General features: G+C 39.3%; 2 protein-coding genes across 3 annotated transcripts; both read right to left on the bottom strand.

Annotated features, from left to right (window-relative positions):
- Positions 1-191: 191 nt before the first annotated feature.
- osbp2a (oxysterol binding protein 2a) lies at positions 192-9,637 on the bottom strand. The gene is made up of 14 exons (XM_033976134.2): positions 9,122-9,637; positions 8,682-8,887; positions 6,080-6,330; positions 5,806-5,974; positions 5,444-5,564; positions 5,310-5,373; positions 4,309-4,437; positions 3,982-4,227; positions 3,449-3,569; positions 2,999-3,102; positions 2,825-2,920; positions 2,465-2,649; positions 2,160-2,380; positions 192-1,584 (listed from the first exon to the last, which is right to left on the bottom strand). The coding sequence occupies exons 1-14, from the start codon at positions 9,280-9,282 to the stop codon at positions 1,442-1,444; spliced, it is 2,217 nt and encodes a 738-aa protein (XP_033832025.1). The 5' UTR covers positions 9,283-9,637; the 3' UTR covers positions 192-1,441.
- Positions 9,638-9,950: 313 nt separating this feature from the next.
- On the bottom strand, positions 9,951-19,375 carry atp6v0a2a (ATPase H+ transporting V0 subunit a2a). Of its 2 annotated transcripts, none has more exons than XM_033976122.2 (21): positions 19,127-19,375; positions 18,744-18,928; positions 18,326-18,404; positions 18,127-18,224; positions 17,758-17,895; positions 16,755-16,852; positions 16,556-16,682; positions 16,222-16,304; positions 15,269-15,362; positions 14,986-15,198; positions 14,768-14,918; positions 14,547-14,686; positions 14,298-14,455; positions 13,917-14,007; positions 13,724-13,842; positions 13,434-13,644; positions 13,237-13,356; positions 13,011-13,127; positions 11,219-11,336; positions 10,978-11,149; positions 9,951-10,715 (listed from the first exon to the last, which is right to left on the bottom strand). In XM_033976122.2, the coding sequence occupies exons 2-21, from the start codon at positions 18,852-18,854 to the stop codon at positions 10,613-10,615; spliced, it is 2,541 nt and encodes an 846-aa protein (XP_033832013.1). In that variant the 5' UTR covers positions 18,855-18,928; positions 19,127-19,375; the 3' UTR covers positions 9,951-10,612. The 2 variants fall into 2 exon arrangements, with proteins under 2 accessions (XP_033832013.1, XP_033832015.1); XM_033976124.2 differs by having other exon boundaries at positions 16,755-16,831.
- Positions 19,376-19,420: the final 45 nt, after the last annotated feature.

Here is a 19,420-nt window from a genome sequence, read left to right as displayed (position 1 = left end):
TACACTATAAACTGAGAAAATCTTGGGTGAGGTTATTTAACCTATGTTGTCATTTGGGAACAAATGTAAACAAGTATCCATAAACTGTTTTCATTCACAGCCAAAGTACCATTAAGTACAAGTAATCTTATATTTTCCACTGTCTGGCAAGTGTATGCAGATGCTGGTTTTAATAATTATCACAGAACAGTCCAAGCACATTCACAACTTTATTTGAGTTATACTGTCACATTTCTGTGGGCATAGGGCACAAAAGGTGAATTCATATGATTTCAGTATGTGCCTATAGAGTATTATATAGGTGAAGAGGCTAGTCACTACAGTTCATGCAACGACCTGTATGTTCTCATGGAAACTTTAAGGAACAAAGCCTGCAGTATGTGCTCTACTATAACTTTGCATAAGTAAACTTTGGATTGATTTGATATTAAATACACTTCCCCTTAACAGTATGCAGCTGCATTTAGGATTATTCTTTACACATAAATAACCTGAAGATCATTACTCAAGATATATAAAACAATATTTTTGTGATTTTGTAAATAATTCTGCAATATACAGGACATGAATTTCCCTCTAAGAATCCCTATTTGTACATCATGACCTAATAGTATCACTGAACTTATCTTAAGTATTCTTTGGCTACTCTCAACTAATTTACAGCTACTATTTTAATTACATAACATTTCCAACTTTATTGAATGATGAATGCTTATTTTTTTCACATTGCATCATTAATATGAATTCATGAGTACTCTAACTACCATGTGCAGAAAAGTTGCTGTGCTATTATGCCAATTCAGACATATCTGAATTGTGAATAAAATATTTAAATGCCCAAAACTATAAGTAAAACCTGTAAACCTTCTGTTTAAAAAGTGGGGTTTGATTCAAATATTGTATTTGCACGATCAGGCTAGTTTAGCACCAATAAGACTTGTTTTAGAAATTAGGTAGACATAATGTTTCTCTTAGTTTTAGTGTTGCATTTAATGACGTGTCACAAAATGAAAGGCAGTGTCGATCTCAATCAGATCATTTTGCAAAATTAATGGATTGTGTGGGTGTCCAAAGTCAACCAGAAATCTATTGGAAAACACCCTATTCAACTTATTTGACATGTACCTTGTTTCCTAGAAATCTCAACACCCTATTCAACTTATTTGACATGTACCTTGTTTCCTAGAAATCTCGACTGCACAATTTAGGGAAGTTAATTACGAAAATGTTGTATAGGTTTCTCAAAAATGTTTTTTTTGTCCTGTTGATGTCCTGATAGTTCTATGAATCTGCTACATTGCAAAATAACCATTAAAAGCCATGCATTCCTCAAAAACTGCTGTAAAAGAGGTTTATCTGAGATGTTCCTCCTGGGCTTCCTGAAAGAGCTGAGAGAGGTCTATTTACAGGTCTAGAAATTACGTATGGAGTAGCACATCCTCTAAAAGATTTCTGGGCACTGGCTCCAATCCTGTCTCTCTTTTGCTTCCCAGTAACCTCCTCTATAGGTGTAGGTGATTTCCCCGGTTGTTTCATCCGTTCTCTTCTCAAACCAAAGTGGGTGGTAACCCTCCACATCTTGGCCTGTCGGTAAAGATAAGAAAAGGATAGAATATGCGATAATTTTCTGCAATTTTAATAATGTATTTTATTTTTTAATCTTATCATTTTCCTCAGCCTTTTGTTTGCTGGCGCAGGTGACTTTGTTGGTGCAGAATGCTTCATTGACATTGTGGGTTTTGTCGGGGAGAAAACTTGCAAACATACAGCACTTCAGAGTCACACTACTAGCATCAAACATTTATGTAAATTTGTCAAGCATTGAATGCATTTTGTACTGTACAGGAGACACGGCACATCTCTTAGCCAATCAGGACACAATGCTGTGTCATATACTGTAAAAAAAGCATGCAAAATTGCACATAAAAAAGTCAGAAAGTAATGAAAATTTGTCTAAAAAATCCATCTCTCATTTATTCTGGCATTTGGCAAATAGATAAAAAATGCTAATCCTAATTGACCTAAAACAGGAAAAGTCTGATTTCATGTCAGACAGTGAGAAAAAATTGCATATTTGTCTTTTTATATAGCGTATGCAAACTTCTGATTTCAACTGTATATCCTCCAGTCGAGAGATATGTTTAAGTCCATATTTTTACCATCATCCAAGGCCTGGTTGGCTTGTGCTTCTCGTTTTTTCCTCTCCAGTCGCTGCCGTTCTTCTAGACGCTGCTTCTGGGTGTTTGCTTCGTCCCACAGACCTGCCTCCATGAGTCGCTGGTCCGGGCGCAGGCGACTATCTGTAGGTGCCACATCCTCCTCAGGTTCATTCAGGGTCAGAGCCAGGGAAGAGAAATAGTACATGTTTTCTGCATTATTCCTAAATACACATACAAGAAAAAATATGTTGTTAAAAGTTAAACAGATTTCTATCAAGGCATAGGGCTAGAGAAATGAAACATACGGGAGAGGATATTTCTTCCACAAGAGTTTGGGCTGAAGAGTTTGATAAACTGTCTTCTGCTTGCCCTCTGATCCTCCACATCCTTCACTGCTATCCACTACTTTGGAACATTCCATTTTGTCATCCCAGGTTCCAGTCAGGATATAATGGCCTGTGCCTTCTCTGTCCTCAACCACACCTGTAACCTGAGAATTATTATACATTAAAGGTCAACTACTGTATGTTTTACAACGAAGTATAAAAATGCACCTTTGTGTACAGTAATACAAAAGACTGGAAATACTATTGTCATGTGTAAGCCTTAGTGGTAGCAGTTTTGATTTAAATTATTAAATTTGACCAACAAGTCAACAGACTTACTTTGCGGGGGACTTCTCTGGAGAAATAGCTGTAGGGAGAGAATTTAAGGCGGCAGGTATCCTTACTTGTTGTGTTGACTATTTCAATGTCTCCAGACTGATAAATGTAACAGAAAAAAAAATTAAAAAACAGCAAGATGTCCTAAACCTTTTGCAATTATATCACAGTACTTACCTGATCAATCCAAAGCTTCCCTACAATAATGTTGTGCACTGTTGAGGTCACTTTACTCCACACATAGTGATTGCCACTTGCATGGAAATGTAGGTGAATATTTCCTTTGGGATAAAGACAATAATGTAGACTGTAATTTTCAGTGCAGTATGTTACAGAGGGACCCAACACAATGTGTTATTGGCCTAGTTAGTCTTCCAAGTACACAAATGCTATAGAGGGGCAGTACTTCTTTAGAGACACACTCACATTGTTGTTTCTTGATGAAGACATTTTGTTTTTGTGTATGAGTGCAAATACAAAACAACAAATGGAAATTTGCCCATGGCCTCTCAGTCTTGAAGGTTTACATGCATATTAACATGAACAGTCCTGACAAGGTACAGCAGCTTTGATGGGTAGGAAATTCCCTAATTTGTATACAATACCTCATACAGTGCATGAGCCTACCTAAAGGCATGACAGAAATGTACTTTCCACGAAACTTGCTGTCGATGGTGATATGTTGCCATAGGGACCATCCTCGCTGAGACGACACATGGAGAGCAGCAGCTGGTGGGTGATGACTGACCTATGAACACACAGACATCAGAGATGTAAGCACTCTAGAAATTGTTATTAAGCCAATAGCTAATAAAAAGCTAGGTCACACTCACAGTGCACACATGTATTATACCCTTTTTTATTTACGATTGCATCCACTTGTTCTTTTTTGTTTATGACCCGAGTTTAGTCTAATGTTGACTTGGTTTAGTCAATCAAAACACAACTGCAATAATATTACTTGAAACTAAGTGGCTGAACATTTTTACTCCCTGCCTTAGACACCTGATGCCCTTTGAGTTATTCCCTGCATATACACTGCATAGTCTCAATAGTGCCTTCAATATGGTAAAAATGCAGATTTTTGCTACATCTGATCACACCACAATAATATGATACAAAATGTATGTTTGATAATAGCAATAAATTTCAGTCTCCACCTGCTCGCAGATGGAGCGATAACCAAACTCTTCCAGACGATCAAGCTCATAGGTCTCGCCGAGCAGAGGGTTGAAAGGCTTGGCTGTCCGGTGCACTGTGGTGGAGTAGGACGACACTGAGAAGGCAGCAACCAGACACATCTGCTCCAGAGAAGAGTCACAGCGCGCAGCCCGGTCCAGCAGCTCACTGTACTCCAAATCTTCTGTTAGTCGCTGCAGCATCGACAGTGGTTCATTAAAATTTACCTAAAATCAGAAGTAGGTATGACCATATGATTCAAATGAGATAGCAAGTCCATGTATATGTAGTATTACTGCTGTAGTTACAGGCATGGGTATCCTTGATAAGTCTTTGCCAATGCAGTTTTTCATAATGGACCATAGGTTCAGAGAGTAATTTGGTTTGTCTGGGATATGACAGCGTCTTGTTCTTCTATGATTGGTGACTGAGGTATCCTAGGGCAAACAGATGTAAATAAAAAAACAAATATACACAGCACATACACAGCCTGGTCAAAAAAGTCTCCAACCAAAAAAGGTCACACACTCTAATATTACGTTGGACCACCTTTAGCTTTGATTATGGCACGCATTTGCTGTGGCATTGTTTCGATTTTGCTTCTGCAATGTCACAAGATTTATTTCCATCCAGTGTTGCATTAATATTTCACCAAGATCTTGCATTGATGATGGTAGAGTCTGACCGCTGCACAAAGCCTTCTCCAGCACATCCCAAAGATTCTCAATGGGGTTAAGGTCTGGACTCTGTGGTGGACAATCCATGTGTGAAAATGATGTCTCATGCTCCCTGAACCACTCTTTCACAATTTGAGCCCGATGAATCCTGGCATTGTCATCTTGGAACAGGGGTGGGCAAACTTTTTGACACACGGGCCACAATAGGTTCTAAAATTTGAATGATGGGCCGGGCCAGGATATATATAGTATATATATTACATTAGAGATCTGGCCTATAACATGTAGCAAAGCATGAATATGCAAGGCTCATTGTACAAATTGTTTTCCAAATGAATTAATACAATTAATAATGCATTTATTAAATTTCAGTTAAATAAACACAGCAGAAAAACTTTGAACAAGGTTTACCCTTACCTATTTTAATATAATTTGGTCATGTTCGGAGGTAGTCAGCTGATCTCATTTTTTGAGCACATAGTGTTGCTGAACCTAAACCTGACCAACTGCAGTAACCCCAACCTATTTGCTTAGTTAAATCCAAGTGGCAACTTTTTTTTTGGCCAGGCAGTGTATTTATGTTTTGTTTTATTAGCAATAATTAAACAAGTAATGCAACATTTACTGCTTACATTTTCATTGTGCATCCAGTCATTGGGCATTCCTCCACTCATACTTTGGTTGCTCCCTGAGCGTCTGAAAAAGGACAGTGCAAATTTGGCATGTGTATAGTTTTACAATATTTTCATTGAAAGGACTGTCTTACTTGTGCTGTATGCTGCCAGTTGCAGCCACAGTTATGAATGCAGGGGAGTCCTCCATGGCATCAAAAAACTCTGCCTCCTCATTCTCATCACTGTCATCCCCGTGCTGAGACCTCTCCACACCTTTCAAGATAAGACATCATTGTTGTCAATTGCAAACCAGCAAAGCAAAAGGAGAATTAATCTTGCAGGAAGGAAATACGAATTCAGAACATACAAAATATTTTGAATGAAAGCCTAAGGTAATTTGATAATATTGATAACGTCAGTTAATGAGATTCAGATATTATGTTTACAGTTGCTAAATGTACATAAACCTAAATAAAACTGTTGCCCTTAAGTGTAGAAAAAAGTCGAGTCTCACCTGAGTATGAAGCTGGGTTCTCCCTCCACGCTCTCTCTAAGCTGTTGTGCTGCTTGGCCAGTTGCTCGATGGTTTCCTCCAGATGGTGGCGCTGTTCCCTCTCATACTGCAAAGCCTTTTGCCACCTCCGATTGTGCGATTCAGCTACATCCACAAAATCCTGACAGGCCTGAGAAGGAAACACTTGCTTTATACACCTATGCAAACAATCTATATTTTACCCTTCAGGATGACAATGCATAAACGGCTATAGAGGAGACATCGTAAAACTTACATTAATCATAGCATTGGAGGTTATGCGGAAGAGAGTCGCCCGCTCATTAACAGTTTTGACTCTGTCCGTGCTATCGGCTGTCCCACGCAGGTCCTCAAGTTCACTGAGAGAGCGTTGCAGGGCGGCACCGTGCTTCCCTATGAGCTCATTACAGGTGCTCAGGTCATCCAGTTTGGTGGCCAATGTCTTTAGCACCCCCTGGTTTATAGGGCGGTCCTCCTGTGGCCCGGGACCTTCATCTCCTGAATCATCTTTAAATGGGAAGAAAATGTTATAAATTTGGGGAAATTATTGTTGCAGTATTTTTATATAATTAAGCTAATAAATAGTCTAACAGAAGTAGAAAATCACACTTCAGAGTCTGATATCCCAGAGCCCATACTTTTACAAGGTGGGAAAGCTGTGAATGAACACTGTTGCCTTGGTAACGTGTGGCTGTGCAATCAGGAGGCAAGGCTATTTTTAGAAGCTGAAGGAAAAAAACATGACACACTACCCTCTCCCTCCTTCTTGCTCTCAGTCCATTAGACTTAAAAGAACACCAAATTTACCACAACAACTTAAATTATACATAAATACTATTAATATAGTAGACTTTGTGTTACTGTGTCAGACAAAAGTTACTAATCATGTAAAATTATGGTATGAAAGTTCAAATGTTTGTTTGTTTGTTTCAATGGTGCAAGGCCAATCAAAATGATAATAATAGCCTTTATGGTCTATGCTTTGAGGTTCAAAGAACTAATTACAGTATTCTCTACCCAGCAAGTGTGTGGCAACAAACAGTCAAATTTAGATGATTCCGGCTTTAAATGTAAAGTAGCCAATGGACTAATTCTGACATATGCATATGTATGCATCTTCATTAATAAACATTTTAAATTAATGTATCTAAAATGTATTGTGCTAATCACTAACAATTACTTTAAATACTGAAAGCCTGTGTCTATAGTATTTCATGATTATAAAAATGGGTGGTGAAACTACTATTAGGGCAAAATAGATTAACACTGTCCCCGAGGAATTAGATTAGAGACTAAAAACTCCTTGGAGCTTTAGTAATAACTCCATGACCCATTTACACAGATAACTAGAATTTACATAAAGCACTGACATGATATACTGTATCCTTGATACAGTATCTTTGATACAGTATATCAAGTCAGTGCATTATGCAGTTTCTTTTTAATGCATTTTATGTCCATTCATTTCAGCAAAACACTAGGAACTTAATTGGGTGTTTAGCGGACTTTTCTGGTAGCTTTTGGGGGCACTAATGAGATATATTCACACAAGGCAGTCCAAAACAAAATGGTGACTCATCACTGAATCATATAAAAACCCACAAGTGACAACTACCAGACCCAGTATACATATTGTACATACAAAACTCATTAAATGTACGTTACCAAACTGTAGATATCCAATTTCGGTATTCATATAGTGCCCATTGATTTGTCCTAGTACAGTCAGAGTTACAAGTCCCTGGGCTCACAGCATTTAAGAGGCCAAGAGGGGCTTGCAATTAAGAGCTGCATTAAGTGCACACTCTATTTGAGCTGCAATAGTCAAATGAAATTATCTGTGCAGAGCATGCTTCCAAACCTCCATCACCTGCAGTTGCCTATGTCGGGGTTCATTCACTTAAAATCAGTGGTGAGAGTGAGACTAGCCCACTGGTCAGTGCACAACATTTTACTGGCTCCTACCTAATTAATGGGATTAATGTAACAGAGCTAAGTACACAATTTTACTTTGAAATGTTATGAGAGCAGAACAAAATACTCCCAACCCAGAATGAATTCCACTGCCAAATTTGAGGGAAATCACAATACACACACAATAAGTGGATTAGAAGCTATATGACGAGATTATCCAGCCAGTCCTCAAAACATCAGCCAAATGCATACTCACAAGGTGACCCCCATGATGACAAAGACTGCCCTTCTTTCTCCCTGTTCTCCCAAGTTGAACGTGGAAAAATGTTTTCAATGGTTATCCACGCACCCTCCTGCTCTGTCTTTGTTTACCCCTCCTTCTGCCCGACTCAGAGGAGGAGTCTACACGAAGGTCATTTCATTCACTCCTCACTATCGTCACTGAGAGGGACCAGGAGACAGAGTGGGGGGAAGGCCTAGTGCAGTGGGAAGGGAGGATGTGTCTCTCTCCCTATGTAGTACTGAAACTAAGGCTCTTTGTGCATGGATGGACAATGCAAGTAAAATGGCACCACAAGGATCTTTTGCAGTATTTTGAGAGGAGAGTATAATAATATTATTAAAAGAAAAACGACAGATATAGGCCTACAGCATAGAGACACAGTGATAACATTTAATATGACATAAAAGTAGATCAAGTCAGATTAACGTATTCTGCTACACGTTGCATCATCACTCGTTTCATTTTGGCTACTTTCTGGACAAGACTGCCCCCTTCCGGTCATTTACTTTTAAGACATTTAGATTCGATTTTTTTTAAGTATAAAAATAACTCAGTGGTGCATCCCGTAAGTGGGCCTGAACTTCATCAGTCTGCATTGGGGTTACAGCCAAAAACAACCTTGTATACCTCAATAGCAACCAGATTGGCTACACTGCATTACCTGAGTGCTGCATCATCAGGGTTGCATTAGCTTTGGCCTGCTGCAGGGCAGACACCCAACGCTGACACTCCCCTTCCGAGGTGGCTTTAAGGTGGTAGTTCCTGCCTCCACTCGTCAAAACAAAGTGGCAGGTATCTCCCACTTCAATGTGAGCGGTTGCCAAGGGAATTGTCCCACGACAGGTGTGTGCCATTTCGGCCTGAGTTCTGCGGGGGACAAAAAAGCTTATTCCAAATCAAGGGCAAACAATAATTTTGATCCATACATGGGCTTTTTAAATCTACATAAATGTAAGGTCATTTGTTTTCATTTGGTTAAAACTGTCTTGCCAGTGGACCTAAGTGACAGATTTCATATCAATGCCTAATTGTAGAGCATCCCCCCTACAGTTTGAGCTCCTGGTGTGTGGCCCCCGCGCTGTCCCCGGTCGCCGTGGTTACCTGTAGTAGGACAGCAGGCCGTTGCTGAGGACAAACCATCGCCGCTGGTAGCCCTTCAGGTAGTTGGTCCATTTGAACAGCCAGCCTTTGTATGTGTCCGCGCACGGCATGTGGATGCCCGGCAGAGTAGGAGAAGGCAAACTTTTAACCAACTCGTTCATTTCTCCTCGTAGACCTTGGCTGCTCCTCAAACGGGATAAAGCCCCGGAGTGGGCGCAGTTTGTCCGAGTTGCGGACAACAGCTGTGCCGTTAGCCAGAGCCAGCTGTAATGCACTCTCTCTGGTGATGATAGTGCTAGCTTCTGCTGCTATAGAGCTAAAGCACTGTCCCGGTCCCTGAAAACTGACAGTTCATAAAATGACAAGCTAGAAGCATGACATAACACATCACCTCCACTGTGCGCATAGCTGCGTGTTTATCGAAGCCCGAGGATCATGCAGGGACAGGGAACTACGGTGACGTCCTTTCCACTGGATTGTAGCACGTCTTCACATTTTTATCCGCATGAACTACACAAATTAAAAGGAGCTGTAAGCAAATTTTGTTTAACGCAGGACACATTGCATTTTAATGAACAGAGCTTTAAATATGCAAGAATGTGATTAGCATACCGAAATAAAAGCGATTACCGAAAAACGTCAACATTTAGTAGGCTAATCTGAAAATGGTCCCAATTGCTGTCACCCTGGGCCTTCACATATTTTTGATGCAGTCTGAGACCTAAGATTTAGGCTGGACACAGTGAAGACACTAGGGGGCAATGACACTATCGAGTATGTTTATGGGTCAGTATGCACTATAAGGTATGAGTTACAGTACACACAAAATAAATGCTTGCAGCTGAAACTTTTATTCAACATCAAAATTGGTCAAATATGATATTCCTATACATATAATTTAAATAAATACCATGATTAAATAACAAATCAATGCAAAACGCAGTGTCATCAACAGGAGAGGTTATGTAAATTCCTTAAATAAGCAAGCTAGTAAGAGCTCAAAATTCTTTTTCATTTGGCATCATCACAGTTATGTGAAAAATGTACAATCATTTCTGCAAAGTGCTTTATTACCATGTGAGTCTAAAAATAATTTAATGTTATTTCGAAGATTTGTTTCTTACAAAACTGCAGAGACTCAAATGCAACAATTACCACAAAGGAATCTCTATGGCACAATATAATAAAGTGATAATATTGTTTTGATGTAAATTGTACATAATGAGCATAAACCTCTTCTCACAGCACAATGCAAGTTAAATACTTTGTGATTACAAGTTACAAAATTCTTAAGGAAACCAATTAAGAACATTTCAAGAGGTTTGCTGGGTACAGCAGTAAGGCAGTCAGCACAGCCGATAATACAGTGAAGATTGCTACAAGAGAAATTTTGAACTCATTGTCTTGAATAGTTGGCATAATCACAGTGTCAATAAATCCATCTTGCAGCATTTTACTGTTAAAGTCAGCATCCTGTCTCAATTTCACATTTTAGAGCAAACCATCCTGCTCAAACACAGAGGGCAGCAAAGAGAAGTCGAAGGGTACAAACTTGACACCTGCCCCATGATAAAATTTGTTTTGGAACTCCACCCTGAAAGAAAAAAATAATAGTAGTTTCAAAACACTGAACGGGGAAAAGTTATGAGATAAATGTTTTAAATGTACTGATTGGGAAATGAAACAAGTGAGCAATAAATCAAGTCACAAATGTCATTTATAAAAGATACACAACCACAACCAGTGCATTTACATTTTAGTGTACACACAGAAAAAAAAATTATAATATGAAAGACAAACATCAGCATTCTTTTCATTTTATAGGAAAAAGGAAGAGAAGAATAATGCAGACTAACCAGTGAAGACGTAGTGCATGTAGAAAAGCAGACAGGCCTTCCATAATGAGCAGGATGGCGACTGTGAGCATAGCGAAGACGCCAAAGACAGGGACAAGGAGCACCACACCCACTCGAGTGGTGATGCTAAAGCCCAGACGCATCACCATCTCCCAGAGCACCTCAGACAGCTCTAAAACACACACGTGTATGTTGTAGGAGAAGATCCACTATTATTTTGTCACTTATGTATGCAACTTACGCGCATGAGCTAAACTAAGAGCCCAGAGTCGCAGGTACGATGCCGTGTTGGAGATGCAACCCAGGCAGTATTCAATAGTGTGAATGGACTGGTGAAGGAGGCTGTTGGCCAGGTCAAACTATCAAAAGCATACAATGATAATATAGTTTATTATGTCATGTTTCAGGTTTCACTGAATTATATAAAAAAAAACATTAATACCCAATTTACAAAGATATCAGAGAAAAACCTTATGATTTGATACACTATAAACACATTTCTTCAAACACATTCAGTTTTATAAATTCATAGATTATTCCAAATATATTTGAAATATTTGCCAGTATCAAGAAATCTATGACAAAGCCCACAAATTTAAGTTAAATTCACAAATAATGTTTTACTTTTGAAAAAAAAAAAAAAAAAAAAAAAAAAAAAAAAAAAATATATATATATATATATATATATATATATATATATATATATATTATTATTATTATTATTATTATATAAACTGCACCTACAGTGAGGCAAATAAGTATTTGAACACCCTGTGATTTTGCAAGTTTTCCCACTTAGAAATCATGGAGGGGCCTAAAATTTTTCATCTTAGGTGCATGTCCACTGTGAGAGACACAATCTAAAAAAAAAAATGGAAATCACATTGCATGATTTTTAAATAATTTATTTGTATGTTACTGCTGCAAATAAGTATTTGAACACCTGAGAAAATCAATGTTAATATTTGGTACAGTAGCCTTTGTTTGCAGTTACAGAGGTCAAACGTTTCCTGTAGTTTTTCACCTGGTTTGCACACACTGCAGGAGGGATTTTAGCCCACTCCTCCACACAGATCTCCTCTAGATCAATCAGGTTTCTAGGGTTGTCGCTGAGAAACACAGAGTTTGAGCTCCCTCCAAAAATTTTCTATTGGGTTTAAGTCTGGAGACTGGCTAGGCCACTCTAGAACCTTGATATGCTTCTTACGGAGCCACTCTTTGGTTATCCTGGCTGTGTGCTTCGGGTCATTGTCATGTTGGAAGACCCAGCCACGACCAAAATCTCGCAATACATGGCCCGGTCATCCTCTCCTTAATCCAGTGCAGTCGTCCTGTCCCATGTGCAGAAAAACACCCCCAAAGCATGATGTTTCCACCCCCATGCTTCACAGTAGGGTTTATTCCTCACCTTTCTTAGGATCATTGAGACCCCACAAGGTGAGATCTTGCATGGAGCCCTAGTCCGAGGGAGATTGACAGTCATGTTTAGCTTCTTCCATTTTCTAATAATTGCTCCAACTGTGGATCTTTTTTCACCAAGCTGCTTGGCAAGTGCCCCGTAGCCCCCGTTTCCAGCTTTGTGGAGGTCTACAATTTTGTCTCTTGTGCATTTTGACAGTTCTTTGGTCTTGGCCATGTTAGTAGTTGGAGTCTTACTGATTGTGTGGGGTGGACAGGTGTCTTTATGCAGCTAATGACCTCAAACAGGTGCTTCTAATTTAGGATGATAAGTGGAGTGGAGGTGGACTTTTTAAAGGTGGACTAACAGGTCTTTGAGGGTCAGAATTCTAGCTGATAGACAGGTGTTCAAATATTTTTTTAGCTTATGTCTCTCACAGGGACATGCACCTAAGATGAAAAGTTCAGACCCCTCCATGATTTCTAAGTGGGAGAACTTGCAAAATCACAGGGTGTTCATATAATTATTTGCCTCACTGTATGTCCTAATTTTACAATATCAGCAACAAATTCATATTTTTGATCAGTCCTGTAAACAACATCACAATGCATTTAATTGATCTTTGATTTCTGACCTGTTTTGGAAGGGGTTCTCTGCTGAATATTTCCTCTGTTCCTTCCTCTTCATCCTCTTCATCATAGGTAGGTGCAGAAGAGTCATCTTCACTCACACGTCTTACCCTCTCATATCCCTTAAACAAAACAGTTCATTTTAGATGTTACAGACTTTATCTTAAGATTTCTAATTAAATACACAATTTTTCCCTGAATAAAACTGCAATAAACGGTATATGGTCTTACTCTTCGTCGGCGCAGACCTTTGCTTCCTCGATACAGCCAATACAAGTAAATAGGTTTTCCCAAAAGTAATACAGGGATGGACAACATGGCTACAGTTATGAGAAAGATTTGTAATCCAGTCTATGAAAAGACAGAACAATGTATAGATAAAAGAAATAACTATTGATCCTAAAAATGATGCTCTTCCTATCGCACACCTGCCCACGGTACAGAGGTGTAATGTCTTTTCCTTGCATGACAAACATATTAATAAAGTGAATAAGAATGCTGGGGGCCTGACTCGAATCACGTGCACCAAATGCTATCCACTTATACACAATCATGAAGACCAGGTAGCCAAAAAGACAGAGCAAAAAGAGCAGCTCAGGGAGGAAGAGTAGATAGACATTAAACTTCTCGCGAAAGTGCCTGAAGACAAAGAAAATATGCGTGTGCATTAATGTATAAGGAGCAATGAAATGTTTGAAGTGACTGTTCCTTTACTCACAAGTGGTTGAAAACACTTAATACTACACCAAATGTCATGTGTATCACCCCAATGATCACAGACATCTTCATTTTATAAGAGTTTAAGAAGGAGAGACGGTTCACAGCCAAATTCCATATCTGTTGGATAAGGCAGACAGTGTGACTTCAAATGATATGCAGGTGGTTCAGGTTGTATTTACTTTGCTACTTACAGGATCAATGCCCAAAGGATACGGTCCAGTGAAAACGCCACTGACATTTGGATCTAACATAAGCAAGGCATTAGCTTGGAGTGTTTTGTTCCTGTGACAGACAAAATATGCAAATCAAATTCATATATGAGGATATCAGACGTGACAGATGTTTTCATTTCATAAATAAGGGTAAGAAGAATATCTTTCTACCCCCAAACGTTACTCATTACGATGAAAGATATGCTTTAGAAATAGTATGCTTTCTTTCTGATAGTGGGTATGCCCTCCACAGATATTGTCTCTATAGACCTCATGCACGTTGTGGATCCTCCACCAGAAAACTGGTGCACCTTTAATTATATTCTCTACCAAAGCAAAATGTGTCTTTTAACTACTCACGTCCAGTGCTGATTTGTGAACATAGCCTTGACACTCCAACAAGACCCAAAAATGTTGAGCGATTTAGAGAAGCAGTCATTATAGATGATCCCAGTATATACTGAAAAAAGCCCCATCATTAGGATGATGTAACGACCATTAAAAAATGTCATCCATATCTGAAAAGGCCAGAGGCACCATTATCTCCAGGTATTGAATATTCAGAAATGTTATACTGTGCTTAATGCAGAAGCAGTAAGAGAAGCAAACCTCATTACTGGAATGTTTTTTCTTGTGAGATTTTTCTGTGATCACCATCCATAAAGCAAATAAACTCATTACAGCACCATGCCCAAGGTCACCAAACATCACAGCAAACAGAAAAGGGAAGGTGATGATTGTGTATGGAGCTGCAAACGAAACACTGAATTCAATAATACAGTAATGAATTAACAGTAGGCTAAATTAGTTTACAAAGCAAGACTTCTTACCTGGGCTTACCTCGCGATAGTTTCCAACCCCATAAGCCTCCACTATGCTTTGAAATGCGGAGGTGAATTTGTTTGTTCTTACAAGAGTAGGGGGAGTGTCTGTGCATGGAATGCGATTCACAAAGGATGGTACTGTAGCGTCACCTTTTCTCTAAGTGCATAATGAAAATCATGTAGAACATCTTTATGTAAAGTATTCACATTTTATGGACACTCACCGAGCCTTCCTCTAGTGCCACCCGAAGGTTGGTGAGATCACTAACAGGACACCAAACCTCAGCAATGAGACACTTGTTGGTGACATCAAAGCTGCAGAGGTTCAGGATGTGGTAAATTGCCTTCATCTTTTTGACCTGTACAACCCAGGAGAAGGCTGACTCTGAGGCTTTCTGCAATACCTGTCTCAAATAGTCCTCTGTGCGGTATAAAACCTGTAACAAAACAAGTCAGCAAATCATCTCATGGCATGTATGGGCAATAATCAATGTCATCTTAACACACATTATTAAGGTCTTGCATTCGTGTCCTCAAGCTGTCCAACACATCAGCCCTCTCCTCGTCATTCTCCGGGTGTGGATAAAGATGGCAATGGTAACTGCGATAAAGAGTTATTTTCTGTTAACTCAAAGTTCAATCACAATGATGTGTTAGTGTGTTAGGCTAGAAATCTAGGGGTAATAATGGACTCAGACTTGAACTTTAACAGCCACATCAAATCAATAACATCGGCAGCTTTTTACCACCTAAAAACATTGCAAAAATCAAAGGTTTACTGTCAAAGCCAGACTTAGAGAGACTTATCCATGCATTTGTCTCCAGTAGGTTAGACTACTGTAACGGCCTGCTCACTGGCCTCTCCAAACGAGCCTTAACACAGCTGCAATACACCCAGAACGCTGCTGCTCGGGTCCTGACTAGATCCAGGAAGTACGAGCACATAAGTCCTGTACTCAGGTCTCTGCACTGGCTTCCTGTTGCTCAAAGAATAGACTTTAAAGCAGCTCTGCTTGTGTATAAGTCTCTCCATGGCCTAGGTCCAAAATACATATCCGACATGTTAGTGCCATATGAAACATCTCGCACACTGAGGACTTCAGGGACTGGCCTCCTGCTGGTGCCCAGAGTCAGGACTAAACATGGGGAATCAGCGTTTAAGTCTTATGCAGCTAAAACCTGGAACAGTCTTCCTGAAGATGTGAGACAGGCCTCTACATTGACAATGTTTAAATCCAGGCTCAAAACGGTTCTGTTTAGCTGTGCATATGACTGAAAGGTTTTTATTCTGCACTCTTCTCTTTTAATGCTAATTTTATGATGATTATTTGTGATTATTTATGTTTTGATTTGTGTGATTTTAATGTCTTTCTTATTCTGTAAAGCACTTTGAATTACCTTGTGTACGAATTGCGCTATACAAATAAACTTGCTTTGCCTTGCCTAGTGTGTTTACTTACCAATCACATATCTTTTGCACTTTCTGTCCAATCTGATCACCCCAGAAAGAGATCAGGAACACGACACTTTCACTTATTTCTCCCTGTAAAAAAACATTCACAGTTTATGCTACTGATGGGTGCTGAGCTACTGATAGAACCTGAGTAGTCGTAACATGTAAAACAGGTAAGCAAATTCTCCAGTCTGACTCTCCGTTTACGAAGCTAATCAGGCTACTCCAAAACATTTAAAAGCAAGATATTTAAAGTCTCTTAAAAGTTCAGGACTTTTGTCATTTATTCAGTCTCTAAATATTGTGTTGATGTTTAAAGAAATGTACTCCAATCAGCTCACTGTGTCAAGATCAGTAAGAGTTTCATCCACTTCTGCATAGCTCAGGATAGTATAACCCTTGCAGACTCTCCAGAGCATTCTCTCAAATGCCTCCACCTTCACTCGTTGGATGAGACCTGAAACAAACCTTCAAACATTCCACATGTCATTAGTATAATAATAGTCCTAATAGATACTAATAATACATGAAACAGCTCACCCCAGTTTGGCTCCTAGCCTCTGCATGCCAGTGCAGCCTGTCACAGAGTCTGTCTCCATAGTGGGGAACTCTTCATACTGGGGACCAAGAGCCTCATGCTAATTATAAAAAGGAATATGTTTCATTCATGACAGCTTATTTGAACTTACTCCATAAAAGGCTCTACAAAAAAAACATACACAGAGACTTTATTTCACAAATTTCAGCATATGTGATAATTCTATGAGAATTTTGGCTCAGAGGTGGTAAGCTACAACTGTATCCCATCAACAACTCACCATATTCAAACACAGGCAAGGCGTCTTGCCCTAGGACACAATGGCAGTATGCACTGGTTGAGTTCGACTGACCTTTGGGTTGGTGAACAAGGTTCTCTAACCACTGGGCCACTGGTCAAAATGACATTATAAAATTAAACTGCTCTTTGATAAGATTGTCATATCGTGATTCGGTGCATTTCTATATAATGCAGCTTAAATATACTTCTCCAATTGGTCAGACTCTGACTTGCTGTGAATGAGTGACAGGGGAGACATACCCCACTCTCAGAAGAAGCACAGCTTTTTATTATAACTTGAAGCAATATACAGTTAAAGGATCCATGAAAAAATAAAAAATAAATAAAAAATTGTGATCTAGACATGATTGCCATATCCCTCATCCCTTGTCAGAAGCAGCTTGTAATGTCAGCATCGACCCTGGAAGTGTCAATAGTTAAACCCTGCCTCATCCTCAGTGACAAGAAAACAACATCTTACTTCAGAAAGGGAAGCATTAAAGCTGACATGAAAACTGTTTTCTGTGTGATAATCTACTAAAGCAGATAAATTAAATATCCATTAATCATATATGGCATTTGTTTCAATATTCTCTAATATTATATTGGAAGATTAGTTTCACAAGAATCTAAGAGTGTAGTATTTTTTCTAGGTTTTACAACTTTTACTTTAGCAGATTGTTTTAGGCAGCTATCATAGACTCTACTGCTCAGATTTAGGCTTACTCTGGAGCGGCTGTGAATGAAGGTACGTGTGATCTTCAGCATGTGTGTGTATTCAGTCAGCTCCAACAGGTTCCTCTGCAGCTTCTCTTTGTTCCTGGCCACTTCACTTAGCTCCATCTCCAGCCTCTGAAGCTGTTCCTGAAAGCATCACACATAAAGCACTCTATTTTCAATCTTTTAGCTGAATACACATCATTGTGTACATGATGATTACATGTTGCACTTGCATAGGGGGAGGTGCATGTGTATGTCTTTGTATGTTTTGGTGCATACTTACTCACACTTTTAGATAATGTGTGCAATAATAAATGATTCAATTTAATTTGAAGTGTGTTAATTTAGTCTAGTTCTTGAGATAGAATAACTTACCATTATCTCCAGAACTTGTCTTGGAGGTGGAGCTATTAGACAGTCATCTTCTCGTGGTACTGCTATGTTGGCCTTTTGGATCTCCCGCAGAAGAAAGCCTTGTTCAGAGTTATCACAGTTATTACAGTCAGATGTGTAAAATAAATATATATAAATATGAACGTAGGCTGTAGTAGCATATTCATGAGCTATATCTTACCCAGAATCCTCTCCATCTCTTCACATCTCTTGATTTCGCTGACAAAGCGTCGCTGGAACGAGCTGACACTTGGGTTCAGCTGAAAGCCCAGCAGATGAGAAAAAAATAAAAAAAACAGGTCGTCTGATAAATCGATGCTGTAAATTAGGTGCTGCGCATTATGACAGTGTCATGTGCCATCAAAGCTAGTGCTGCGACAATGTTTTAAAAAATAAAATAACATTTTTGACAAAATAATGTAACCTGTACATTGGAAAAATAAACACAAAGAAACAAAACCAACTAGGCCTATAGCCAAATCAATAGAGGCGCAAGTAATGTGCAAAAAATATGTAGACTATTGATTTTTATTGTTTTTGTTAGTTCGCTTGTTTTTTTGTCGTCATTAAGGAGAACTGTGTAATAACTAGTTACTTACATCTCTGAACTCAACCAATCCTAGTTCTCCGAGCGCACTGATGCAGTCATACTCAGAGCCAGACTGCAGGAACAACTGCGCCAAGCACATCTCCTCGCTCCGAAACACCATGTTTATCAGCGGACGGTTCTCCAATACTGCCTCGTTTCAGTCTGCAGCCACCTCAACCTCTCAAGCAGCCGTCACTACCAGTCAAAACAGGACATCACATTTAACGTCGCGAGGGGTATCTTTATACTCATGTAAACCAATTGCATTCCCTTGAGGATTAAGTATTTTCCTATGAGGAGCTATCTCCATTCTGTCTGTAGGTGCCACGTCGTATTATTCCCTGGAAACCCTTTTTCTCATAGCTCAGCCACATGAAAACAAAAGAGACGAACCTCCCTATAGTAGCACCTCCTGCATCGAGCGGTGATAGGCGTCATCCTGCAGGAGCTAGACACCTGTGATTACAAGGCAAAATGCGGCTAGAGAAGAACTAACATGGACGAGGAAAAATAAATCATCAATCCGCTATCTCAACAAACTGCTAAAAGGCAGCCTACACCACGTTAAATATTACTGAGGTGGAATTAGGCTACGGCCTGTAGCCCTCAAACGTCACCCGGCAATTGACACAGATTGCGTCTAAGGGTTGCCAGATCCGTGAATTTCTAGTCCTAAGTATTGGGATT

The sequence above is a fragment of the Periophthalmus magnuspinnatus genome, chromosome 12 (assembly GCF_009829125.3).
Source record: "Periophthalmus magnuspinnatus isolate fPerMag1 chromosome 12, fPerMag1.2.pri, whole genome shotgun sequence".
NCBI classification, from domain to species: domain Eukaryota; kingdom Metazoa; phylum Chordata; class Actinopteri; order Gobiiformes; family Gobiidae; genus Periophthalmus; species Periophthalmus magnuspinnatus.
The sequence above is the reverse complement of the archived record's forward strand: the minus strand, read 5'-3'. Positions and strand labels throughout refer to the sequence as shown.